The sequence below is a fragment of the Centruroides vittatus genome, unplaced genomic scaffold, assembly GCF_030686945.1.
Source record: "Centruroides vittatus isolate TY-2023 unplaced genomic scaffold, ASM3068694v2 contig_1776, whole genome shotgun sequence".
Classification (NCBI taxonomy): domain Eukaryota; kingdom Metazoa; phylum Arthropoda; class Arachnida; order Scorpiones; family Buthidae; genus Centruroides; species Centruroides vittatus.
In genome coordinates, this window is record NW_027121087.1 from 885,613 (window position 1) to 912,262 (window position 26,650).

At 28.6% G+C, this 26,650-nt stretch overlaps 1 protein-coding gene across 5 annotated transcripts in view; it reads left to right on the forward strand.

Moving 5' to 3' along the window:
• Positions 1-26,650, forward strand: part of LOC136969294 (protein sprint-like) — a 102,492-nt gene that overhangs the window by 20,915 nt on the left and 54,927 nt on the right. The window contains exons 2-3 of one of the 5 annotated variants that reach the window (XM_067263407.1): positions 3,709-3,854; positions 17,043-17,170. In XM_067263407.1, the coding sequence (XP_067119508.1) occupies positions 3,795-3,854; positions 17,043-17,170 (188 nt within the window). In that variant the 5' untranslated portion in view covers positions 3,709-3,794. Of the gene's footprint in view, positions 1-3,708; positions 3,855-17,042; positions 17,171-17,356; positions 17,654-26,650 lie in introns of those variants that run through there. The other 4 variants (XM_067263409.1, XM_067263408.1, XM_067263410.1 and 1 more) reach the window with 4 other exon arrangements.

Consider the following 26,650-nt stretch of genomic DNA (forward strand, 5'->3'; position numbering starts at 1 on the left):
TAAGTTATTCTTTCTGTAAAAAATTCTCTGAACTTTGGAGACATCATTAATAGAAATATAATTTTTATGGCCAATGTGAATAATAAATGGTTTTTAGTAGGTCTAGTGCTCATTTAAACTCAACAGTTTGTACAATATCCGCTATTGGTTCAGATTTGACCAATCCTGTTGCGACACGAGTCGGCGATGACGTTTTACCATGTTATACGAGTCTCTTTTAGTGTGTTATACGAACACGATCGCAATTTTTTAGCCGTGTTATACGAATCCATGTTATATGAACCCGTGTTATAGGGGGGTCTACTGTATTCAAAAATTCAGAATTTGCTTTTGAAAATAAAGTAACAACAATCTATGCAACCTATAATATTTTGATATAATGATTAATCTTTTCTTAATTAATATGGGCTTGCTGGTGCAAATCCACTATCAGACACATTGAAAAGTAAATGAAAAAAATTGAAATATTAAAAAATAGTCATTTGTTATACATAAAATTGTTACCCACAACACATTTCTTAGATGCCTTGAGGCCCATTGTAATAACAAGCTTCCCTGCTGTTGAACTTAACATTGTAAAAATACATAAATCTTTGAAGAATTTGATTTACACTGTGAATTAAAAATTATTTAATATTTTCTTACCATCATTTATAATTTCAAATAGTGCTTGTTCTTAGCTGTAATAAATTTGCACATAAAAACATTTTTTTGGAATAACTATCTCAATATGAATTCTTTCTCCATATCTTAAAACAGCTTTGAAGTGAAGTGACTCCACCAAGGTTTGTCTTTAAGCTTCTTTTTTTAACATTGTAATGGATATAGCAACAGAAGTGATGAAACAAAGAATGGAACTTATTACATGCAGATGACCTTGTTTTCTATTTAGAGAATGAAATAGAGCATAGGAGAAAGTGGAAAATTGGAATAAAGCACCGAAAGAAAAAGGTCTGAAAGTTATCAAGAGCAAGATGGAATGTATGTGCTATAACAGAAAAGAAAGAAATTATCAGAATCTAACTCAACAGGAAAGGAAATGAAGAGAATGGACAGCTTCAAATACCTTGGCTTGTTAGTGGATGAAGACAGAAGCAAAGTAAATGGTTAAATTCAAGCTGGATGGAAAAATTTGAAATAAATATCTGGAATGTTGTGTGATAGGAATATGATGATCAAGTTGAAGGAAAAAGTGTAAGGGACAATGGTGCAACCAGCCACGACCATAACTCTGAAGAAGACTAACATAAGAAGAATGCAATTGACAGAAATGAGGGTGCTTAGATGCATGTGTGGAGTAATGAAAGCTGATTGAATAAAAAATGAGTACAATGGAGATACAGTTAAAGTAACTGTTATTGCCAACAAATTACAAGAAGGGAACTTTCTTTCAGTGATGCAAGTGGGAGGGGAAACAGGGTGAATGTCCCCAAAGAGTTCAAAAAATTCAAAAAACTGTCAAATTTCAAAAAATGAAAAGAAACAGCACATGATTCCTTTGTTATGATGTTTAAATAGTGTTATAAAAAAGTAATTATTTTTATTACAAATTTTATAAAACTGGAAAAAGATGTTTGTTTCTCTATTTAAAATTTCTGATTATGCCACTGCTATCAAATCATACTATAATAGTATGGGCAAGTCATGAACATGGAGATCAGAAAAAAAGCAAAGTAGAGGAAGACAAGGGATGAGGTGGAAGAATATAGTCAAAGTGGACCTGAAGGAAAAGAGATTGAGGAAGGATGTGACTGCAAATGGGATTCAGCAGTGAAAATTCATAAAAAAAATAGAAAACCCATATAAAGTACAAGTGTCAGAAAAAGAATTATTATCCCAATATGAACATGATAATTAATGTTTTTATTTTATTGTATATAGGTCAATCTGGATATCATTTCCTTTGGAGGGCATAGATTTTAAATATTTTGGAGAACATTTATAGTAAAGGAAAAGAAATATATTTGCTAATTTTTTAAATGGAATAATAGCTTTATTTTAGAATCAGAATCTGTAACAAATATTTTATAGACTAAAACTATAGTTAATCTTAGTGGTTATTTCATTCTTTTAAATAATAATAAATTTAATGTTAAAAATACACATTTCTGAGCAAATATTTGATTATCAAAAAATAATTAACACTGTAGGTTATGAAATTATTTACTGTTGTTATTAAATTATTAACTGTTTGTCTAATGTTCAATCCAAATATAGATGGAACACTTATTTTTATTTGGTTGCTATATATTTCTGAAATATATAGTCTCGCACAACTGCAGATGGAACAAATACAAATTATAATCATAAAAGCAATTAAGATATGCAACCTTACACCTTCAATCATGGGATATTTTGATGCAATACTGTATTCTATAATCTACATATGAAAAAAACCCAAAAAATTAAATATAAATTTATTGATGTAATTATTTCTCTCTAAGCTTTGCCTCCCCCTGGAAAATTTTCTATGGATGTCTATGTATATTGTGTATATAATTTGTAGAAACTGTAAAAACACATTGTATTTACTGATCTTATGCTACATAAGGTCAGTAAATACAGTGTTTTTTTGACAGTATGCTACATAATTTACCGAACTTACATTGTATATGTATGAATTATTTAAAAGTAACGTTCAAAATTTAAGTTAGATCTTGCTCTATAATTGGAACTAGCTCAAAAGTTTTAATACTTAAAGATGAGATCTGAAAAATGCTTTTTTTTTCTTATTACAGATTTAATATATAATGTAATTTTAAAATTTTGTTAAGAATGTAAGATTTTGATGAATAATTTGCTATGTGAAATATTATTTTACCATGCTGTATATTTGAAAATCTGATACTTATCAAATCTTAAAGTTTCCAATGAAATGTAAATGTTAAACATAAAAAATTGTATCAAATATAATATCTGAGGATGAAATTAATGTCCCATATAATATTTAATAACTAGAACTTTGTTGAAAGGATATAGTGCTGAATTTGTTTACATGGATTTAAATTATTGATCAATAGTCATTTATTTATTTTTCAGTTTAAAATGAAGTTTAAATTAAATTTTAAGAATTTAAATTATTAAATTCAGGAAGGTTTACAAGACTTAAATTTTTGTAATTATTCCTAAATTATTATAACCTTTTAAGATTTTAAAACAGTTTTTTGCGATCAATATGCTGTTTAAAATTAAAGCGAATGTAAGACATTTTGCCTTGTTATATTTTACATAATGATATTTCTGATTACTAAAAAAAAATTGTATTGTTGAAATAAATTTAGTTACATTTATTTAAATTGATACTATATGTTTACCATTATTGGAAATCATTACTTCCAGAAAAGTTATAATCTGAATTGCATTTAAATAAAGCTACAAAGAAGTCATATTTTTATTCATAAATAAATCAGACTAAACATTAAGCTTAATAAAAATTTCTGTTAATTATTAATAACTATGAAATTGAGTTTTAAGCTTCTTAAGCAATCTTGCCTAAGAATCTTAAAACTCAGTTTCATGATCATTATTTCATAATCTTTATTTTTAAGAGAATCTGAAGCATTGTTCTGAATATTAAAATTAATATGAAGATAAAATATATTTTTATTATGTTTCATTTGACTACTATTGGGAGAATGCACTACTATTGTGTGTATATATATATTTATATATATTATGCACTTAACAATTTCCTTTCATTCTTTTCAGGATCTTGTGCTTCATCAAGAGAGGAAGTAGTTACACCAGAGTACACCTGCAGTCAGGTTGAGACAGGATGACCTGTCTTCTCAACCATGGCCAGCAGTTTAACACCCCAGCACAGTCCTCAGGGTTCCTCTTCAACATTTTGGCAGGTAAGGGAACATGTGCAAAATATCGATTTACAATTCAAATTTATGTTATAGGTGATGTGAAGAAACTTACTTATAGGCATTTTTGTTTTTATAAACAATACATAAAATTTTAAAAATAAAAATAATTTTTCATGCTACATAAAACAATAATGGATTATATTATTTATTTTTGGATCATTTTAATATTACATTTAGTCCATTTAGTCATTAATATTTTATTAATATATTAATTTATATGTGAGATAAATATATTAAAAAGGACTGATGATAAACATGTTAGAGGTTTGTTTATAATTTAGTGTGTTATGAAATTTGAACTATCTTTTGTCATTATATCCTGAGTTATAATCAATAAGGCTGTTGTTTAGCCACTTTGTATGAAGTGGTCTGTCACATTCACAGTCTTCTATAGATTGTTTTGGTTGTTAGAAGAAAATACAAAATGACTTTTTGTAATAGTTGTTATAAGATGTCTAAATAATTAAATTTATTGAAGTTCTTGTTATATTTGTGTATAAAATTAATAATAGCAATTTAATTTGACATGAGTGTTTTTCTTTTTACAAACATTTTTAAATCCTATCTATAAATCAGTAAATATTTTGTTGAAATAAAATTATTACGCATTTGTTAATGTTTATCGATTGTCATTAAATTCATTCTTGTGGTTCATTAACATACTTTACATTCCAGAAAAGACCAAAGATAGATAATAGAGTTTAAACAGGAAAATGCAATTCCAACTCTTAAATTCCTAATCATTTTAAATATTAATTATATATAATTTTATTATATTTCAAACTTGTTTAATAATTTGTTTTAATGATTAAAATATGTGATTACAGAGCATTATTTATCAAATAATACATTTACTGAATGTATATCAATTGTAAAACACCCCAAATTGATAATGGATACAAAGTACTCTGCTCAAATCTAGTTTTATCAACCTTGATCTAACAATTTATTCTATAGAAACAATAGATAAAATAGTTCTAGATAAATGCTCATAATAGAATAAAATATTACGAATTTTCATTACAGGTAATGACAATTCACCGTAGTCATATTATTATATTTTTTTCTCAGTCAAATGAAAAATTACCTCTATGGATAATTGCTCATTGTAATCGGGTCAGTTCACATATTAAAAGCTATGAATAGTCAAAGCAAATTCATTTCCTTTATTATATGCTGAATATATGAATTAGTTTTATGATTTAAAATTATATGAAGTCACTTAATATTATTTAAAAGTTAAATTTTCAATCTCAAAATTAATAAAAATGTTTAGTGGAATTTAATTATATTCAATTTAACTTTTTGTTAAACTAAAAAATTTATTAACTAATTTAAATAAGTTTAAAATACTGTATTAATATTTAGTCATATTATTATAAATACATTTTTTTTAAATTTTTAAATAGACATTTATTTTAAAAGATTGTTAAAAAAATTTTTCCTGATTTAAAAGTATTAAGATTATAATTTTTATTAATAATAATAATAAAAATTTCCACTTCAGAAAAATGTCTATGATATTTGGTAAATTTATTAAAATAATTGCAAAAACTATACAAAGAAAGCATTTTTAAGATTAGAAAAGAATTAAAAATTGTTCCATTTCATGTAATTAACTAATGAAACAATTTGCAAAGGAATTCTTTTATTATTTAAATTTATATGCCAATATTCATTTTTCATCATCTGTAACTCTGCTCTTAGCTTGAATCATTACTTTTCCCCCTCCTTTCCAATTATTTTTCTTGAAGCTTGCTTAATTAACATTGCCCATTAGCACCTAGATCCAATGATGTTTCTTTATCTGGTTTGACCGAATTTACAATTTCAATGTAACCTTTCTTACCTAAGAAAATATTCGAGATCAATGATTTTTTGAAGTTAAAATGTTTCCTTTATTTTCTATTTTTCCAGAGTTGCAGATTTAATCATTATAATTGGTTTTTTTTTTGTAATTTCTTTATTTTTTAGTTGGGAGTATTTGATTAAGATTTGTTAAAAGGAGCTCTTTAAGACCATTTCTATGCTTCTATTATTCTTAAACTCTTATATACTAAGCTACTGTTTATGTTTATATTCTAAGCAATGGGTTTTTTGATATGTTAAGGGAAAAAAATGTTAAGTAAACAAATGATAAAAACGAAGCATTGTTCTTAACGTTGGCAATCTTTTAATTTAGAGTCAGAAATGGTGAAACTTAGGAAATTCTAAATGCGTTTTCTTAGTTAATAAAAACATAAATAAGAGAAAGTGTTGAAAATTTGATAGTAAAATTCTTTTACACTTTGCTATAGTTCTCCATGTCGAAGGGGATGACATTATGCCCAATTTGGAGTTTAAGTGGGTAGACTTTTAGACGACGCCCGAAACCAACCGCGCCCACCCACAATTCGATAACAGTACACGAAAAATAGAGATAAAACACATTTCCAGTTTGATAAACCGTGGATAGTTTTGGTGAATTTTGTGAACAGTTCGTTCGCCTCAGGCTAACCTTAAAATGTTTAGAATTTCTTTTTCTTGTAGTGGTATATATTCTTTACCTTCAGTTATCGTATAGAGATAAATTTTACCGAGTTATTCCCACTCCTTCAGAAATCGTATTTTATAAAAACACATTGTAGATGGCCTCGTCTCTGGAGTTATTAATCTCAAAGTGGTTTTTACGTCGTGATATAAAAAAAGTATGCGATGCTGTTATAAGATTCGACTTACCGTTGGGAACTTAACGTTTAGTCTTGTTTTATTTTAGGGTGGAAAACGTTCTTGACCCCGTTTTTATAAGGTAAAATTCCTTGCTAAATCTTACTTTCGCCTTATTAAGAAGGGACATCTGTTCAGTACGAATTGTTTAATATTCACACGATGCCCTTAAAACTCTAGATTTTCTTTCGATTAATTAAACCAATTAATTTAACTTAGATTCTCTTTTGGAAGAAATTTCTCAGATATCGTTTTTTAGCGAAATTCGAAACCTTCCATCGTATTAGTATTCGATAGAAGAACAGTTTGTGTACAGTTTCAAATAGAAGCGAAGAACTAATCAGTATCTGCATATCGTTATCATTAGTCATTTTGTTAATGTTAGTAAACGCTTGGCTGAATTTTTGCGATTTTCGTTAGGGAGGGTCTAATATAATAGCGAACCTTGAACTTAGTCATCGCTCTGAAAGCTGCAGCAACCACCTGGAAGTTCCTTTTTTTGTTTGGCTTTACCAGGTGTTAGCGATTAAATGTTCTGTTGGATAGTACCGTTTTCAGGAGACGCGCCTTCTTTTATCTTCCAATCAAATTTTTTTTCTCCATTTAGACAGGACCATTTCGGACGAAATCAGTGAAAAGTAGTAGCATACAGCTGCGGAATGTAACTAAAAATCGATTTCTCTTACTTGTTCCGATTATTTCTCTGCAATAATTTAACAGAACATTGCTGCCGAAATCTATTAATCTGAAGATACGGTTGATTTTTTTCCTAAATAAAAAAAAAGAATCGATTCTTTAAAACGGTATTTAAAACTGATTAAATTCTCCAAACAACATACATATATTTTGAGCTTTAGATTTTTATATATAGATGTAAAATTTAGCTTACTTAAAAGCTGAATTTAATTGTTTCAAATTATGTGATTGCATAATATAACATTATGTAATATAACTAATACTTTCGACACGAGAATGACCTAGATTTGAAGAGTTGGCTCCGTTCAAGTTGTCTTTTTTGGCAACAAAGTCATTTTTTTCCTTCTTGTTTCTTTAACCAACGAGGAGGACAATTGTTTAGATAAAAGGGAAAAATATGTTTTCGCAATTCTTTGTTTAAACATGCTCTTGATTTTTAAAACATTAATATCACTTTAATAAATGTATTGTTTATTTTTGTTTCAAAGAATATTCACAGAATAATTTGTAGAAGAATCTTCCCATATACGGTCAGACTAATGAGTCATGTGAGATGCTACTCCGCCTCAACCTTTAGTAAATTCAGCTTTTCCTGTTTCTGTAGTTATTACGTATGTTATTGCTTCTGGGATATCTCTATGGATGTTTCTGTAGTAATTCTCAATATCGAAGTTTTCATATCAAAACCTTAGTAGAAATCTTTTCGAGTTGAGGAACACGATAGATTGTAATGTATGTAATTTCAAACTGAAGTCGAAAGGTCAAAGTTGAGAGAAGAATATTAAATTAAGTTTACATCACTAGAAAAATTCCTTAAACAATTTTCTAATCTTTCTTTTCTTATAAATCAAATTCTCTAGAAATTTAAATAGTTGGTTTTTGTTTTAAGTTTACATGCGTCTTAACTAAATTAATTCCTTTCGTTACTTTTGTATATTTATTTTTATTTGTTAAAACTTATAGAATTTAAATGAATTTAGTCTTTTATTTGATTAAATTAATCAAAACCATTTTAAAAAAAATTCTGTAAACTATACATAAATGGAAATTAAATTTTTGTAAATTGATGAATATTAAATAAAATTCTTTCTATGTTAATTTGAATATTGTATCACTTTTTCTGCATTTTTTTTCCCGCTGGTTTCCATTCTGTTCTTTAATATATGTAATCTAGGAGAATCAAGAATTTGTTTCGTTACTACTAACGTGTTCTTTTCAACCACGTGACATGATTAAATGCGTTTCATTATCATATTAAGTTAGATATGGTGGATATTTAAATGAAAGAGTTGCCCTCCCACATTAAATTTTCTTCCCGGATGCGATGCTATGATTTGTTGGCCATATAAACACGTTACTACTAGTTTTGTTTAAAGACAGTCTCAAAAGTGAAAAGATAAAAAAAAAATGGAGGAATGTTTCTGAGATAGCATAGATTATCTTGTAATTTTTCCGAGTTGTCGTCCTTAGATTGAATTATTTTTCCAGTTTTCAAAAATTTGATATGACAAGTTGTCAGTTTTTCCATCGATTGACGTACTTTTAAACTTATATACGTGTGTTTATATAAGTTGGGATTAGGAGAGGTCAGAGCAGATAGTGACAACTGACTGAAAACTTGCAATTTCCGAACGTCTCAAACCGACTTTTCGCTTCCTTTCGTTTGAATGACATTGCACTCCTACTTGTAGTAGTATGTCAACGTTTCTAAAAGGAGAAGGGGCTAGAAAAATTGATATGCCTTCATCTCAGATATATCAGGAATGTCAGAATATGCGAATTTCAATAAGAATTACTAACGACTCGGCTAGCGATGGTCACGTTATGTTCTTCACTAAAATTACTGTTTATATAAACTGTTAGTTTCTCCAAACATATGGTTGTAGTAATAAGGAATCATAAAACGGAATTTTGACCCGCATAAACAGACATTTGGCATTTTAGACTACGAGTTTAATCGATACGTTTCGTTCTAACACGGACGAGAAAGTCGTTAGTAAATCCCGAATGTCGTCGTTTTTAATCCGGTTTAGCTTTATAAAGCAAATATAATTTGCCGATACGTTTAATCAACATTTATTAAGTTTCGGGTTAAAAATTTAACAAAATTTAATTTCGTTTTGATCGATAAAGACTGATACAACTTTGTTTATAAGCGGAAATGTGTCAAAGTTTAAGTATTATCACATACGTCGAGTGAATTTTTTAAGGTTTTCTTCCCCCCGTTTGAAAATGAAATTTTAAGTTATTTTTAAGGATATTTTTAACATTTGGAAGAAACTATCGACTTGTATCGTTTTATTGCGATAAGATATTTAATGATTATAATAAAAAAGATCGAATTTAATTTTGAAAGGGATAGGTAGAGAGCTAAAAATACTTTAATAAAAAAGAAAAGATTCCATCTGTTTTGTTATCGATTTTTGTTTGCAGAATTTTAAAAAATCAATTAATAGATCTGATATTGAATGTAATAATTTTTTGGATAAAAAAAAAGTCTTTTTTTCGGAATTTTTAAACATTTTTTAAAAACAAAACTTTGCACAAGTGCCAAGTTTGAAATCTAGATCAATGGAAAGCTTTAATTGTGTTTGCAAAATTTAAACATTTAAAAAATATATTTAAATTATTTAAATTTTGTTACGAATAATTAAAATTATTATTAAACAAATTTCACTTTTAACACGCGCTTTTAGTAATTAGAGCGAAATTTAAGCGACGAGTTATTACTTTTTTGTATATACAAATTATGTTTATGTAAGAAGAACATACTTAAATATAACTGTTTGTATATAAATTATGGATAAACAAACGAAGAACGTGTCTCGATCGTTAAAATTGTTATATCCGCGACTAATGTCGGAATTAGGTTGGAAGTAATACTCTTAAGATTGGAAAGGTGGTGTCGAAATTAATTTCCTTCTACGTTGTAAGCGCATATGCAAATGAATGTTCTCTTCGTTATTCAAGAATTTAATACCTTATATATAGTTGAAGTTATCTAATTCGTTCCGTCGTAATACTAATTTTGAAATTTCTAACTTTTATTAAGACATCTATATATCGAATTACAGAGTAGTCGATTTAATTCGATTTCTATAAATACTTTATTTATGAAGATAGAAATTAATTATAAAATTCGTTTAGGTTTTCAACTTAGGCCTAAATATTTTAAGTAGGGTCGCATTTTCCTCCCCCGAATGACTTTTATAGCGAATATTTTGATCTTTGACTATTGTTTGCATGATTTTATCGCCTTAAGTAACGTACAAAGGTTTTAATTATATTGAATAATTTAAATAAATTTAATGACTTCTTTACCTTGCCTTTCTTAACACAATAAATTAAATTTAGTCTAATGTGTTTTTTCCATTCGTTTTTTAGCGCCTAACGGATAAAAACACTTCATAAGGTTATTGGTAAGAATAAAGGATATATGTTTCACTTCCTAAAAAATTTGATTTGTCATGGTGATGTTTGGAAACAGATGTTTTACTTCAGCGAATTCTAAGGGAAGAGCAGCCGGTTTTATTCCCAAATATATATTTTTTTCTTCCCATTTTTTGGACAGCCTATTAAAGAAGCTGTCTCAACTAGCTGTCGTCCTTTTATAATAATCGAGATTGCGAATATCTTTCTCCCCTGTAAAAAAAAGAAAAAATATATATGAACTCAGTTCTTGCTAGTATGAGGCAAGCTGTGGGGTTTCTCCAATCCGGACAGGTGGATAGTTGCTTGAATTACTTGGTGTGATGGATTCTAGGCATTGGCGCTATCGATCACATCTCACGACACAATAATTGTCTGCTTTCTATCGGTTCAACTTATGGGCCATAAACATTGTCTCTATAAATAGGTAGAGTAGTAGTGATGTGAGGTTTTAACTTATAAACTATGGTCTGTGAAAGATGACTTTCTATCAATAAGGTCGGTGACCTTTTCGATGAACCCCAGAACTTTACCAGACGTCTTTTTAGACTGTATGTTACCCGCATCGTGTTTTTCAAGTCTTTAAGTCATGTAAGGATCCATCAAGATGGTTTTATTCAGTCTTTATGGATGATATAAGATAGTTTCGACGTTTATGCAGGATGTTGTGGAAAATCACTTTAAATAAACGAGAAGCATCAATCATATTTGACGATCACTTTTTATACTTAATTCTCGACCCTGTAGTTTAGTGACATTTTTCTGCGAGGTTAACTTATTATCCGAGTGAAGGAGGAAAAGCAATTTATTGTAAAAATTCCGTGTTGAATGTGAAATGTAACATTTTATTTTAAATATTTCACGAGAGATTCGTTTAACGCCATAAAATATTTTTGACTCTTAAGAGTTTTTATATACCAGATATATTTTAATGTACCGAGAATTCGAAATTTTTACTATTTTGTCATCCGAAAAATCCCGATTCGCATCACATCATTCAAAACTTGATGGTTTCTTCAAGCGTATCATAAATTTGGTTTGTTTAAGGCTGGCAACTAACAAGCAGATAAATTTATTCCGTCCCATTTTATATAAATTTCTTCTACCGAAAAAAAGAAGGCATTTTTCGTTTTTATTAAAAATCATCTTTACAAAAATTTCAGATTTAATATTGGTGATTTATCAAATATTTCGTGTCCGTTTCTCCTGTCAACTTCAGTAATGAAATTTGGAAGCTTTATCCTTTGATATTTGATTAAATTAAGGAATGTCTATACTCCTGTTCTGAAAATCAGTATCGTATGGTTTATTATGTACGTACGGCTTGAAGATGATTTAACCAGGTAATGAGGGAGAAAATTCACTATTCGTGTAATAATATATTTTTGAATTTTTATGAATAATTTGAATTTCGAGTTGGGGGTTTATTTTTATAGTGAAAAAGCAGTCGTTTCTCTACTAACATTATCATAAACGTCACGTTCACCGCCGCAATTTGTTTCGAGAAAACGTTGTTCAGATTTACAATTTGTAAAACGACGACATAAAAAGAACATAGAAAATAGGACTGGACTAGAATATATATATATATATATGCACACATATATACACATACACTTAAAATATGAAATTTGTCAAGACCATATTTTTAGAACAGCTCTTGGAAATGTTTACTCCAGAATGATTTTAAAATATTTTCCATTCGTATCACGTTTTAAAGATTCAAACCTAGTTATTAAAGAGAAATCAGTGAGTCTGCTAAGATTATGTGAAGTGATTCCTTGGGGGTTGGCATGGAATCAACGAAGCCAGTTATGGCATCCAACCATAAAATGGCTCTTGTGCTGACAACAGATAACCCTGTTCAGAAATCTCGTGAGTCTAAGTAGTAGTTTAAACATAGAGATTTCTAAATGTGTTCTACATCAGTCGAACATCTTGGGAAATCTTTGCTTTCGGCTTGATGGCAGACACTAATGCCACACGCTAGCAATTGCTCTTATGATGAGTCATGTAATAACCGAAATATATTTATCCCTGAAAATAAACTACAGTTAGTTTAATTCTAGTTTTTATTTATTTATTTTCCAAGAGATCAAATTCTAACGTGACTAAAATGTTTAATGAGATTTTTCAGAAATGCGTTAAGAGAGAATTTTTTTAACATTGACATTTTACGTTTCGTTTCATTATAGTGACACACGTGATCGATTGAGGGAAGAAAAAAAGGAAAAAAATCAAGAAGGAAAATTCATTTCTTCATATGGAATATCTATTTTATTTTATTTTTTTCTTAGCTTGTCTAAATAAGATCCTATCTTAGGCAGTTGCAAGAGACAGCCTTGTGGTATCAGACAGATTTACAACATTTGTTCGTGTAAATATTTAACCGCAAAACACGGAGTTAAGTACATTTTGCGATGTTTGGTTTATAAGTGTCGAGCTTCTCCCCTGCCGTTCGCACCACACTATGCCATTACTTTTAACCACCCACCCTGCCCCAAAAAGAATGGTTTACATCAAGATCTAGGATACTTGACTGAAAATCAATGGCTTGGTGTATCGATTGTATGGGTAAAGTGCATGTCTTCACTATATATTGTCACATGGTTCGATACATTCCTGCAATTCCATTTCCATTCGCTCTTCACAAAAAATGATTATCGATATTTTCTTTGAGAGACGATGATATGGAGAGTTATACAAAGAGGCAAATAACTTCCTCTCGCTATAAATCGATAACTCTTTTTTTTATCGTTGTTTTGTCTTATGTTATAACGGTAACCGGATGTGGAAATGATTAAGAAAAGAATCATTTAAAGCCATTGACAGGAAATACATCTGCACTGCAGTATCGATCGATTCTGGAGAATATAAAGATGTTTGCCATAAATCTCAGTTCTTGAAATGCACCCAAGCTATTCTATTGGTTGCCTCATCACGTCCTTACTTCAAAATCCCTCTTTTGTCATTCTTTGACGGACATTGCCAACTTTGTTTAATCCCCAAGACTTGTATTCAGAAAACTCTTTAAACGACTTCTTTTGTCGAGTTAGAAACATATTTAACCAATATGTAGTATTATAGTTATAGGCCTCGAGTTTAAAAAGAAATCTATATCAAGAATTTTTCAACTTTTCCCCGTTTTCAGAAATTCGATATTTCTGTTTCTGTAGCAATTGATCTTGTAAGAAAAGGAAGAAAAGGGGGGACGACTGGGAAATCGTTTCCCCAGAAATTCAATTTACGTTGCTAAAGATGTTGACATCGCATTTGTTGGATGCTAAAACTTATGCGATAGATAAAACTGTGTTTCTGTAGCTGGTATATTTTCTTTCCTTAATGTTTTAAAGCACCCGGATTGGTTTCAGACAGTTATAAAAGTAGATAGTTAATAACCCGAGTAGCCAGTTCTCTAAATCCTTTGTGTATCGCCGTCTCTTCTTTCTCGGCAACGTTTCTTTCTTCTCCTTAATGTGATTTTTTTTCTTTTTTCAAATCACCCTTCGCATAAAATTATCTTATTGGACGTAGAGCAATTCAAATTTTAATTGTTAACAGATTCCCCATCAGAAAATTTGACCTCGGTCAGTAAAAAAGTCGTAAAAAGAGAAATTATTGATAAAAATACTTAATTTTCTGTTATTCGATGAATTAATTAGCTTTCAACCTAGGCGAACATGTCTGGATTATAAGCTAAGTGGATAGTCTAGCGCTTTGTAATCCCCTATTAGATAACGTAGCACGATATTCACGAAGTAACGTGACAATGATTTTCACGACTGTTATCTTTTCTGGTTACTCTGTTCGGTTTTAATATTCATTCCAATTAATCTATGAAAGTATGTGAAAATTGCGTGTTTCACTTTACGAATCTTTATGTATATATATATTCATGTCTTCTGCTTATTTTCAACGTTGATAAACACTAATCAATACTCTTCGCTTATCCCATTCACTCATTTTCTCCCATACAAAAGAATGAAGCTACTTTATGAAGGATAACCTCGTTTACATAATTACTTTAATTACTAAGACATTCTGTTGTAAGAATGTACTGTACATTAAATAGAAACTAGTTGTCTACAGTGATTATAACACAAATGAATATACCGTCTGTTTGATTTCGCTACGGGAATTTTGAGTGCCAGCTGTCTACTTGTTCTTAAAAATTGGATTAAATCGGAGATGGATGTAGGAGAATTTTATTATCTTCTGTTTAAAAAGTTCCAGGAAGCGTTTAGTTACATTTGTGCTTCGAATTGCTTATGAGAAGAATTATATGGAATTGAATAGTGGTCATAGTCGACCCACTGACCTAATTTTGACTTTTTTTAATTAGAACTTTAGAAGGGCAATTAAAATTTTAAATGAAAAATCAAGCTTAAAAAAGAACGAATTATTCAGTTAACTGTAATATATTCTTCGATTGTAATTAGATTATTTAATTAACTTCTTTTTCTCCTTCCCTCTGCATAAAATCCTTTTTAAAAGTCCAGATTTTAAACTGGCATCAAATATCTAAAATTGGATAAAATGGCTTTTATTCAAGAGGTTAAACTACGATAGAATGCGATAAGTTTGTCTAACAGTCTCCCCGTAAATCTCTAGGCGAAGGGAAGAAGGAATGTGTCATTCATTGTTGGCAATTTTTTAAAAATCTGATCTGAATTTACTGTGTAAGATATTTAAAAAGAGTGTAGAATCTAAATTATCGCAGACATATATAAAGACAGAAAAAAAATAGAAGAAAAATAACCAGTGTGTTTAATAATAGTTCTTGCAAAGTCCAATCGAAGAACTGTACAGGGAAGTTAGGGGGGAAAAAACTTGTAGAGTGACATTGAATTGCCGTTGTTGACAATTGTAACGTGACTGGTATCGTTTTAGCTCTGTCGTATAAAAGACAAATCATTATTTTCTTATTTGGTATTGGTAAAGTGACCAGCTTACCGTACAAATATTAAGTTGTTTAAATATTCTTTATGTACAGTACAGCTTTACTGATACTAACCTTAGTATTTATTTTAAATATAGATATGAAAACTTTAAGTTTTTTTACTTTACGATACAACTGAATATCAGAATTAAACGAATTAAAAAAAAACTTTTTTCCTTCGATAATTTTGTTAAATAGTCTCATTATTTTTTTAAATTGCTATTAGGATAGAATTACATTAGTTTTTTAAGTAATTTTTGCTGACTGCTCTTTTTTTAAGAGTTTTGTCAAAGGAAATAATTTTTTTCATTTCTTTAATTGCTCCTTTCACCACAGTTATTTTTTTCAGTGCTTTTAACAGCCTATTTAAGCAATTTTTACTAATTCTCATTGTTTTGATTGACAGGATCAGTTTCGAGAATGGACTTTTTTGTATATTTTTAATGGCGAAACATGTTGCTTGGCTAAAATAAGATTCTTTAATTCTGCATGCTTAGTGTCATGGACATTTCAGTAATTTAACTTCTGAATTTGTTAGATTTATTTCTGTTCAACAAATTTATTTATCCAATTAAAAAAAAATTAACATCCTGTACGGAAATAACATATTTGCCCTCATCTTAATTTGTTAACAGATGTTTGAGCTATTTCTGTAACTCGTTAGTATAGCTTTTTTCTAATTAATGCCTGACTGGATACAAATTAAGTAGCAATAAGTTTAACCGATTAATTAGACAATATTAAACGGGTTTAAAATTTTTTCATTGTTATTGAAATACCAGGTAATTTAGCAAATTAACGGTGTAGAAGAGAAACGAAAAGTGGTATCTAGACAACGATAAATGAAATGCAAGGTCATCTGTTATTCTACTTTATCTGGAAAACGGAAATTGGATTTCAGAACAGTCTAGCGTGGAAGAAAGAATGACTTTTTGAATATTAGTTCTCTTTCCCTTTTGATATATTAAAATCAATAGCGATGTTTATAGATATGATTCGAAAATTTATTCCATCAATAAATAACTGGGAGTTTCTCCCTTCTTTACCCTTCCTTTACAAGCTTTCGTCGTTAAATATTGTCGAATGGTTTCTAAGGCAACTTATTAGAATTATAATCATAAGAAGATAAATGGATTATAACTCTTTAAAAATCATCCGCCTAAGATTAATCTTGTTATAAAATCAGGACGTTCAACTCTCGAATTCTGAGTTTACTTCTCGTTCGACATGAGCGAATTTTTAGTTCGGTTTAGTTTCGTCTTTCTAATTTTCTAGGTCATCATCTACGTACTCTGCTCTCTCTTATTAAACGTTATTACTTAATGATACACACTAAATGACTTTACGCCGCATTTTATATATTTTAACATTAATATCCGCTTTAATTTTTTTTTTCACAGCTAATCAGTGGTGTGGCCCATGATTTGGATTTGATGCTACAGGACTTATTCCCTGATGCAAGCCTGTTACCACTTACAGATCAGTATGGATATCCCACACACTTCTCCCCTGATGACCCCTTTGTTTGGTGAGTAATTTTTCTTTTATAATAATACATTTTTTAATGCTCTATTAATGTAAGAATTCTTTTTTTGAATGATTTTGCGTGTTAAAATGTTCAGAGATTTGTTTCTTAAAATAAATGTTTTTTTAGCTTTTCCGTCCTTTAAAGAAAGTACTTGTAAATCGTTGCATGGCTGAACAGTTTACTGAGTCATGTGGTATATATCACATTCGCGTTATTCATTCTCTAATTATAATACACGCGCACCTCATTGCGAAATTTACTGGTGTTTGTTGAACAAACGCAAAATCGTGCTTTCGATAAATGATATCTTTCAAAACAAAGTTTCAAGAAATGTGTCTAATCAAAATACGTAAAATGTGACTTGTCGCCTACATCCGAACTATGAACCTTTGAGAGTGGGGTCGGAGTTTCTCAATTAAACAGTTACCGATGTTTCATGGAGATGAAAGGTCGACCTTGCTGCTGTTATTGGCTCAAAAAATGGTATGTGAAAGTATTTTAAAAAAACTGATGTTTTCATCTATTCGAATATTATTAATGTTCTCTTTTTAATTGGTCTGGTTAGTAATATTAATAGTTACGTCAGCCGCAGACTACTTAGAATAAATGGCGTGGATAATATCTGTAGATGACGTGCGCTCCTTTTTTTTTCTTTTTTTAAATCCTAAAAATATCAAATATAACACGCGATTCGGCAGTCAATACAAATTTCTACTTTATTAGATATTTAACATAGTAGTAGCCTGTATAAAAATTAATTTATTTACGTTATCTGCATCGTTCCGTAGATATTTGACTCGTCAATAAGGAAGAGTCGTTTTTTTTATCGCATTCGTCTATCACCGAGTGTATGATGGGGGGTAGACAACAAACGATGCTTCCCATAAATTTTTAATGCGGAATTTTATCTGCTTCAAATGTTTATTTCTACGGTTCTGCCTCTCTCCTTTAGATATCGAGCTCGTAATAACGCCTACCCGTTCTTTCATACTGCGTGTCGTTCTATCAAGGCGAAGGTCAGCAGCTTATAGGAATTTGCGGTCAACGTCCCAGTGTTTAGCACCGGATGTGTTTACCTCACGTAATAAGTTTGTCAGTCGTACACTCGTACGTATTGACGTTCAACTCTTTATCTGTAATTACCAAGGAATTATCGAACGCGCTCTTTTTATGCGATCAATTATAAGTAAGAATCAGATAAAAAGGGATAATTTGTGAAAGAATTTCTCCTCCCAAAACTAGGTTCTCTAACCATGCACCAACGATTTTCTTTCGTCTGCGAGATAAACGGTTATTTAACTATTTTGTAAGGATTGTTCTGGCAGTTCGTGCTGTCGATTGAATTGAAGTCCACGCGACTGTTGAAGGATACAGGAAGAGACGGTTGGCTTGTTAGTAGTTGAATAATTCTGTTATGTCTGTCTGTCTCTTTTCTTCTTTCTCGAAAATTTCACAATTAAATTTTTCAGAATTTTATTATCACAATTACAGAAAACTAAGACGGAACAAATAATTTTTATCGTTAACTTTCTTATTTCATTTTCTAGAATGAGCATATTTAATAAACATGCAATTGTTAGTTATTAAGAATAAAAAAAAAATTAAATATATGATGTTATTGACTATTTGATACTGATTTGCGTTTAGAAAAGCGACAGATCATAGTTCCCCCCCTCCCCTTACCGTCGGTGTGTCAAGTTCCAGTCTCCAACATGTTTTAAACATGCTTAAGAAAATTTATCTGTTATGTTTAAGTTATATTTTAAAGATATAAACATGCTATGTTCTGATGAATCGTATTTCAGATGGAATCAAAGTCCTCTTGTGAAGCTCCTCATATTACGTTTTAGTACGTTATTGCAGAATTTTTGAATCCCTTTTAGAAACATTCTTTGTAAATTTTACTGTGTAAAATTTCTTCAAGCAAATTTCTATTTATTAGAATTAAAAATATATGTATTAACTCACAATTGATAAAGATAAAATTACAGTTACTTTGTAAAACTTGGTCATTTAAATTTTTTAAAATAGTTTTAATTAAAATTTCTTATGAAATAAAAATTCGTTGGATTAACTTTTTCTCACATATTACTACTTGTTTTAAATGTTTTTTTTTTTTAATTCCTAATTAACTGCAACTGGATCTTAATATCTTAATCTGAATAATCTACTTGTTTTTTCTTTTTTTTTGTTGCAATTATGAACAAAAGCAGGATATTCATTTTAAATCTTCATAAAAATCTTAAGGTATATCATATCAAACAAGCTTTTTTTTTTATTAGTTTTTTTCAATTTATAATTAAAAAAAACACTTCATACTATAATGTTGTGGCATGTGAAAATTATAAATATTCCAGAATAATTTTAAACTTTGATATTTTCAGAATTTTTGTTGAACTTGGATAAATGATATTGTAACATTAAACAATATAAAAATTTATTATAAATACATCTGAATGTAAATGAATTAGTTTTTATTTATTTATAAATTATTATTTGAAATAAGTATCATATAAAAATATCTAATAATAAAACTAAAAAATAAATTATTTGAATGTTATTAAATTATGAAGAGGTTTTTTTGTTACATGCTATAAAATCCATTAATATAATTTAATAAACATTAATAAAATCTTTCATTACATAATTTAAAATGATCTTTAAATTTTATCTATTTCCATTCAAAATTTTTTCTTTTTGTGAAACTTTATGTATTTTTAACAGTACTATACTTCACTTTTCTATTATATTTTTGTGTAATTCTATCATTTTCTTAAAAAGAACATATTGCAAAAAAAGGAATAAAGTACAATTTAATTTTAAAAATTCCAAATATGTAATACCATGTTTTCAGAATCATAATATTTCAACATCAAAAAAAATTTATAATATTCTAGTTTTTATGATTTTCTGACATTGAATATTTATTTGAAGAGATTGAATATTATTGCAAAACAATTGTATTTTTTAAGAATGGTAATAAGTTTTTTGATTTAGCATCAAATATGATTTTTTTTAACTATATTAAAATATATATTTGTAACACAATAAACGACGTCTTCTAATAACACTGTAGTGCGTAACACAGAGACACAGACTGAAATATATATATTTGTAGTATTAAAAGAAATAATTCTTCAAATTCTGTAAATGTAAAAGATTGGCAAATTTGTTAACATAAAAAATGCATTTTGTAGTAGCATACGTATATATAATGTTTATTTTGGTTGATTATACTAATGTGATTATATTAATTAACCAAAATAAACTTAAACTGTTGTTTTGGATTGCTGAATTACCAATAGCGTTCCTATACACTTGCAGATGCAGAATTACGGAATTTCCAAGAATTTTTTAATTGGAATATAACCCAACAAGAAAGGAAATAGAACACATTTTAAAGGAAGGATACTTAAAATAAATTTTAAAATGCAGAAATGCATTTAAAATTTATAAAGATATTTAATGAAACTTGATTAGTTTTATCTTGAAAACATTTCTGGAAAAAACACAATACATGAGGTATTAATACATATGTCGAATGTATAAATGATGGTATATAAATCAATATAATAATTAAAAACAGAAATCAAACACGTCAAAGTGAGGGCTTAGCTGAAAAATGAAAGAATGGATAGAAAGTAATGGAAGAATGATTTATTTTTCTCACCACCAACTGCTTCCATAAGCTAGATAGTTTAATCTTATCAGAAATCTTATTTTCACACCAGCAGGAGTTTAATGTTTCATGTGGACATGGACAAATGTTTTCAACATAATTACAGGTGTGCTTCGGGTCTGAAACTTTTTGTTCTATTTTGGAATTTGACGAAGAACAATATAAAATTTCAAAATATCTATTTTCAAACTATTTTACTGTCATTCATCCCATAGTTTGTAATTTTATATTCTCTGTCAAATTCCGAAATAGAATGAAAAGTTTGAGACCTTTAATTAGGTTGAAAATGTTAGTCCACATCCACATGAAAGATTAAACTTCTACTGGTGTGAAAATAAGGTTTTTAGTGAGTTGATTTATTTTCTTTTTAGAATGCTCCACTACAGTGGTGAAGTGCTTTTGTGTGCCTGTCAGACATTATATTTTCGAGATTATGATCTGTTCAATCCATTCATTGTGCATGTTCAAAAGGAAATTGGACATTTTTGTTTACGGTCACTGTAAGCTGTAGTAAAAACTACTCGGTTCCTCTGGAATCTATAAACCACATCCCTTACTGTATATTCAGTGAAAAATTTTTCTGAACTGCTTGATTTCAAGGATTTATAAAATTTATTTTAAACAAAATTAATATTTAATTCACTTTTGTGGAGCATGCTATCAGATTGGCCTGACCAATCTTGTTTATTTTTCATAAAGAAAGAATTTATTTGTTCTGTTTGTATTTAAGAGAGCAGTCTTTATATATTATTTGGGCTCACAAGCTATATGCTTAGTCATTTCTTAATAAAAAGCTAATTAGTTTGTAACTTTATACTTCTTTTTTTAGTCTCAGATTATGTTAAGCAATGTATTAGTATCAGAAAAGAGTACTATTATTAGTAATATATTAATAATCTATTGAATTATATTATTATTTATTAACTAGATACAAATTATTAAAAATACAAGTTTTCACCATCTTGAAATGTTAAAATAAATTTTAAAACAATTAATTACAATGAAAAAAGCTTATTAATGAATAATTTTGATAAAACCAATTCATTTATGTAAAGAATAAAACAAAATATAAAATTATGAAAAGCATTCATTGATTAATTTGAATTGTTAGCGTTTTGCATCATTTGCATGAAACAATTCATAGAAAATGATCTGATTTGTGGCCAGAAAACTCATGGATTTGCACCAAGTGATAGAAGTGGTAGAATCTCATTTTAGTTTAATTAATTGTCTTATAACCTCTTTCCATAAATTCTTGTCTTCTAGGCACTAAGATGCATCATATAGTTCTTTCATTTCATCATTTTAGGGTAGTGAAAACTGTATTAAAATGTTAAAATCGAAGAAATCTTATTTTTAGTGATTTTTATGGTATTCATCATCATGGAATGTTAACTAACTACAATCTTGCATATTAGTGATATATTTATGTTAATAATCAAATAATAGTTAATAATAGGCAGGATAATGTTGTACATAATATGATAAATCAGTTTGTCAGTGATATAATCTACAATTGTAACTGTATGATAGAAAACTAACAAAGTCCATTATAAATTGAATATTAATAAAAGTAAATGATTTAATGGAATTTATATTATCATCACTATACGGCAAGTACTCACTTAACATCATTTCATTATAATGTCATTGTGTAAAAATACATTTCTAATTATTTATAATTATTGTTGTCAAATTTTCTCAATAAACAGTAAGTTGATTCTGTAAGGAGGTGGGAAATAAATGCTGGGGGTTATAAACATGATTCAATTAGAATAATAATAACTGAGTTATATCTTGCTTATGTTATTTAGATTATGGTAAAATGTTTTGTTGTACTACTGTGATCAAAAAGTATCTGGAAAGATCTATTTAAACTGTTTGCATACAAGAGGGCACTGTTGTCATTTTTTTCATTGTTTGGTACCACTTTCGTGGATGTCTAGCAGTGATCTGTATGTCATCATCTGTTTTCATTTACAAATAAAGGCTTATTTTTTGTGTAAAGAATTTTTGCATCATCAATTTTTCAAAATGTTGAGTGTAATTGAGCAAAGAATGTGCAAACAGATTACTGCTATAAAAACATTAGAAATATTGCAAAAAGCCTTTGGTGATGTACTCTATCAAAAACAAGAGTTTTTGAGTGGTAGAAGATGTTCATGGAAGGTAGAGAATGCTTCAAAGATGAACTACACTCTGGTAGACCATTCACTTCAACTGATAAACAACACATTGCTCAAGTCAGAAATTTGGTGCTTGATGATTGTCATTTAACAATTAGAGACATTATTGAACATGTTCCAGTATCATTTGGTTCTTTTCAAGCAGTTTTAAAAGATTATTTGGGCTTGTGGTGTGTTACTTCTAAAGTCATCCTGAGAAGGTTGAATTTTTTCCAAAAACACCAACTTGTTCAAGTAGCCAAAGAAATGTTTCCTTAAGGTGAATCGTTATTAAAACGTATCATTATGGGTGATGTCAGAAGCATAGATCCATCTTTCATCAATAGAGCTGAACAATTAAGTGAATGTCACTCAAAAGGTGAAGTAAGACCGAAAAACCACGTCAAAGTCAGTAAAAATCAAAGGTTGTGTTTTCTTCAATTGTCATGGTGATGTGCATCACAGATTTTTCCAACTGGCCAAATTGTTAGAAAGAATATTGTTAGAGCATTTTGCATCATTTGCATGAAGCAATTCACAGAAAACAATATGATTTGTGGCCAGAAAACTCGTGGATTTTGCACCAAGATAATGCACTTGTACAAATACAGTTCCACAAAGCTCTGTATTCACTTGATATGGTATAATGTGATTTTTTCCTGTTTCCTTAACTAAAATTTCTGCTTTATGGTCACTATTTTGAGTCAACTGATGCCATAAAAGAAAATTTGCTGTGAGTCCCAAAGGGGTTTCATGAAAATGATTTTAACAAAACATATTTTGAGGATTGGAAAAACTTTGGCATAAGTGCATTGCAGTGGGAGGGGATTACTTTGAAGGGGATGAAATGAATTTTGATGAATAAATTCAAATCTTGCATTTTATCATACCATTCCTTATACTTTTTGATCACATGGGTTCATCATTCTACTTAACATTGCAGTTTTCAAGAATCTATCAACAATGTTAAATGAGGACTTTCTGTATACCATGTTTAGTTACTGATCAAAACTAATTTTTGTACAACTTGAGTGACATATTTGTAATTTTTCTCATATGAAGCTTTTAAAAAATTTTTTTATATCCACATGCATTTATGATAGTTATACAGGTATACCTCACCTTACGTCGGTAATTGGTTCCAGGAGAGGCGACGTAAGTTGAAAAACAACGTAAGTCGAATTTACTTGTGTAGTTATGACGTAAGTCAAAACTACGGTGGAAAACACCAATAATGAGCACTTAAAGATTGCTAAATAAGATGACAACACAGAAACAGATGTTTTCATGTTTCATTCTCTAGGATTTATGATGATTATATTAACATTTACTGTAAATGTACATATTTTAATATGATTTTATGTGCTTTTAATGCTTTTCTAGTGATATTACGACTTCAATATTTGTGGCGGACGGATGTAAAGTCGAATAAAATGACTTAAACTTGATTTTTATTTTTCCATAACTTTTTGACAAACGACATATAATCGGAAACGACATAACTCAAAACGACGTAAGTCAAGGTATACCTGTATTATTTTGGAGCTTGTTATGCATTTAATATGAACATAATATCTATATTGTTGAGACATAAATATTTTCACATTTCCAGTCCTAAGATGGTGTGATTATAATTTATACATGAATTGTACACCTGAAATACACATTTAGCAAAGATTTATATAAATGAAGAAAATATATATAACATACAAAGCCAAATATAGTATAAGGAAGAAAATATACTGTCTTACAATCATGGAAAATGCAAAACAACAATTTTCCTTACTTCTCAAATCAACAATCAAGTGGTTCAATGAGCACAACCAGTTATTCTTCTACTAAGACTGTACATTTTCTTCCTTATAAATGAAGATCAGTTACTCAACAGAAATTTAATATTAGGAGTATGCAGTTGTATGAATTAATCTCCCTAATGTCAATGTATTTTTACAACATAACAGTTTTTTAGTTTGTTTTACACACGTAAATTAAATGTAAGTGTTAGATGAAACTAAGCCAATAGTTATGATAGAGGCTTATATTCTCCATATTATATTATTTTCATCTAATAATTTGTATTATATAAATTAAAATTATAAAGTTAGTTATGATGTATGGGGGGCATATTCTTAAAATGTTTAAAGTTGTGTGCATGTCAAGTTGTTTTTTAAACATAATTTAAAAAATACAAATAGCCTGTATCTTCCACTCACTTCATCTTTTAATTTCTTGAATTAATAATAAATTTTTTCATACACTACATGAATGTATTGTAATTTTTATGAATGTAATAATTATTTCATATCATGACTTGTAAGAGAGATTGTATTATTTCAAAATTGAATAAAATAAGATAATATAAGTTATGGCTATATTATATATACACTATAAATATTTTCTTAAATGGTCATTGAAGAGGTTATTTCTCTTACAATAAATTGAATGTCAATGGATTTATTATAAAATTTCATTATTTTTAGATTTAAATATAGAGCTTTGTATTCAAATAACTAAATAAATCAGTTAATCAAAATAAGACCATTAATATAAAAAGGAAAATAAAAGAGAGAGAACTATGTTGTTGAACTTTATAATATTCGAATACAGCATTTTAATTCATAATTAATTTATTTCCAACATATAAAAATAAATTCTTCCAAGTAAATATTTTATTTGAAGCCATCAGTAATGACAATATTGCAAACTGGAAAAACTGTAAAGTTACAAGAAATATCAATAATTATGCATTACCTAGTCTTTCCATGAATTTCATGTGAGTTTCAATCAATACAAAATACAATAATTTCTGAGAGAACGTAATAACTGTAATTTCTTTAAAATTTAATTTTTTTGAGCTGTTTATATAATTTTGCATATTAGAGTAAGAGAATATTATAATGTTTATGTTTGCTTTTATCTTAAGAAACAAGCACTGTAGTTATTTATAAAATAATAAATTATCTTGGTTAAAAAAGTTGTAAAAAAATTAATGTGAAAGTAAAGTATATAATAATACTTTTCTGTATTTGTTCTTGTATTAAAGAAAATAATAGACAGTATGTTATTAATAATTGAAAATTATTATTATATAATTTTATAAATGAGAATTATACTATTTTCTCAATTAAGTTTTTTTTATAACTGAATATAATGATATTTTACTTTCCTGGCTTTTATATGTAACAGAGGGAAAGTATGGCAATTTGTCGAAAAATGACTCCCAACATTTTTACATTTTTGGACTTGGGCCCTTGAAACTAATTCCCTAATATGCAAACCTCCCTGAGGTTTGTGTATTGGGGGATTGATGCTATTAAATTTTTGTGGTTAAAGGTCAAGGGGGGCAGGGAGATAAAGGGGATCATGTGTATCCCCATTAGAGTCAGATTTATGATGATTTTACTTGTTATTAGCATTTACATTTTTTTATAAACCCTTGAAATTAATTAAGCTTTTTGCCATTTTATAATAGTTAAAAAATATAAAAAGTTTTTTAATAAAGTCAGTTTTTAATAATCATAAAAGATGGCACCACCAAATGTGTCCAGATAAGTTAAGCAATTTGTTGCTGGATTTTTTAGCATAGGAAATACTGTTTTTAGGTTGGTATATTATTGATTATAAAATACCGTGCAA